A 1,336-nucleotide genomic window follows, 5' to 3' on the forward strand; every position below is an offset into this window, starting at 1 on the left:
GGCACAAAATATTGAACACTGGCCATTTCATGTCATTTAATCTATTCATTTTCTTTACATTATTCAGAAGAAGCTTTACTTTAATATGGGGGTGAGGGAAAGAGGGCAGGCAAGAATTCATAGTTTATGGTGTGAAAACTTTAAAAAGTATGTTTATTTTAAAATCCAAGCTTTTCTATCATTCAGTAATGACTGGGTGTGTACAATGTTCTTATAGTTTTAAAAAGTTTAATTCAGAGTTTCATCTTCTGGGAGATGTAATATTCATATATACGTGGAACGTAGAAAAATATTTTTAAAATATATTTTCTCTGTCAACTATGACTTTCTTTTTGCTTATCTTTATTAGTTTTCATGTCTTATGAACAATAATGACCTAAAATCTTGATAAGCCTAAGTAACACAACTATTCCTATTTTTTAAGTGGTAGAATATAAGCTTTTTTTTGTATTAATATTGTTAAAGGCACAAATGAGAAGAAAATAAAGCTTGTTAATTTTTGGAAATTTAGTAATTTCAAATAAAAGTCTAAAGATTAGTTTAGAAACTTTTCTCTTACCTTCATTCTTTCAAATTGAGATAGAACTCTGAGTGCCCGAAGGAATTTGATGGAAGTAAGTGGCTTTAGTTCTTCTCGAGATTTCCCTATTAAGCTAAGGCAAAACACCTATACACATATTAAAAAAAGGAATAGGATTCCATTTTAGTGAAAATAATATGTAGAATACATTTTCCATTCATTTATTATGAAAGAGATAACATAATCAAAGCTCAAAAATAAATCTGTGGAAGACTTTGACATATATTGTAAAATATCTTAGTAATAACAGAAAATTAAGAAAATAATTTTGTGTTAAAATTGCTTAACAAAGATGAAACAAAAACATTTTCTGGTAATAAGTATGCTATCAGAATGAACAAAAATTAGTGTATTTTACATTCTTTATGATCAGCAATTATTATTTATATCCATTTTTAGTTTGAAATTGAATTAAGAATCAGTTTTATCACTATTTGCAATATAATATTTGTATGAAATAAATTCATTAAAACAAAATTTGAGATATGCTTACAAATACACCCACATTTGATGATAGTTAATACATAAAACATAATTTCAGAGGACAGGAATAAAGTAGGATATGAATATTATAAAGTCAAAAGTACAAACAATGAAAAAGTATTACCAGATATTAAGGTAATTTTTAACAGTAAATATATATATATATATCCAAAACTGATTAAGCAAGGTGGTAATGCTATGATTAACCTTTGTTGTATATTCATATTTTTTTATATAAAAGAACCTCCATGTTTGACCATCTCCCTACATTGA

At 26.1% G+C, this 1,336-nt stretch overlaps 1 protein-coding gene across 1 annotated transcript in view; it reads right to left on the minus strand.

Annotated features, from left to right (window-relative positions):
- The window catches only part of SCN7A (sodium voltage-gated channel alpha subunit 7), a 74,463-nt gene that overhangs the window by 10,663 nt on the left and 62,464 nt on the right, over nt 1-1,336 (minus strand). The window contains exon 18 of the mRNA XM_023516362.1: nt 560-667. Coding sequence (XP_023372130.1) covers nt 560-667 — 108 coding nt within the window. The remainder of the gene's footprint in view (nt 1-559; nt 668-1,336) is intronic.

Source organism: Otolemur garnettii, unplaced genomic scaffold (assembly GCF_000181295.1).
Source record: "Otolemur garnettii isolate 467f Iridium unplaced genomic scaffold, OtoGar3 scaffold00090, whole genome shotgun sequence".
Lineage (NCBI taxonomy): Eukaryota > Metazoa > Chordata > Mammalia > Primates > Galagidae > Otolemur > Otolemur garnettii.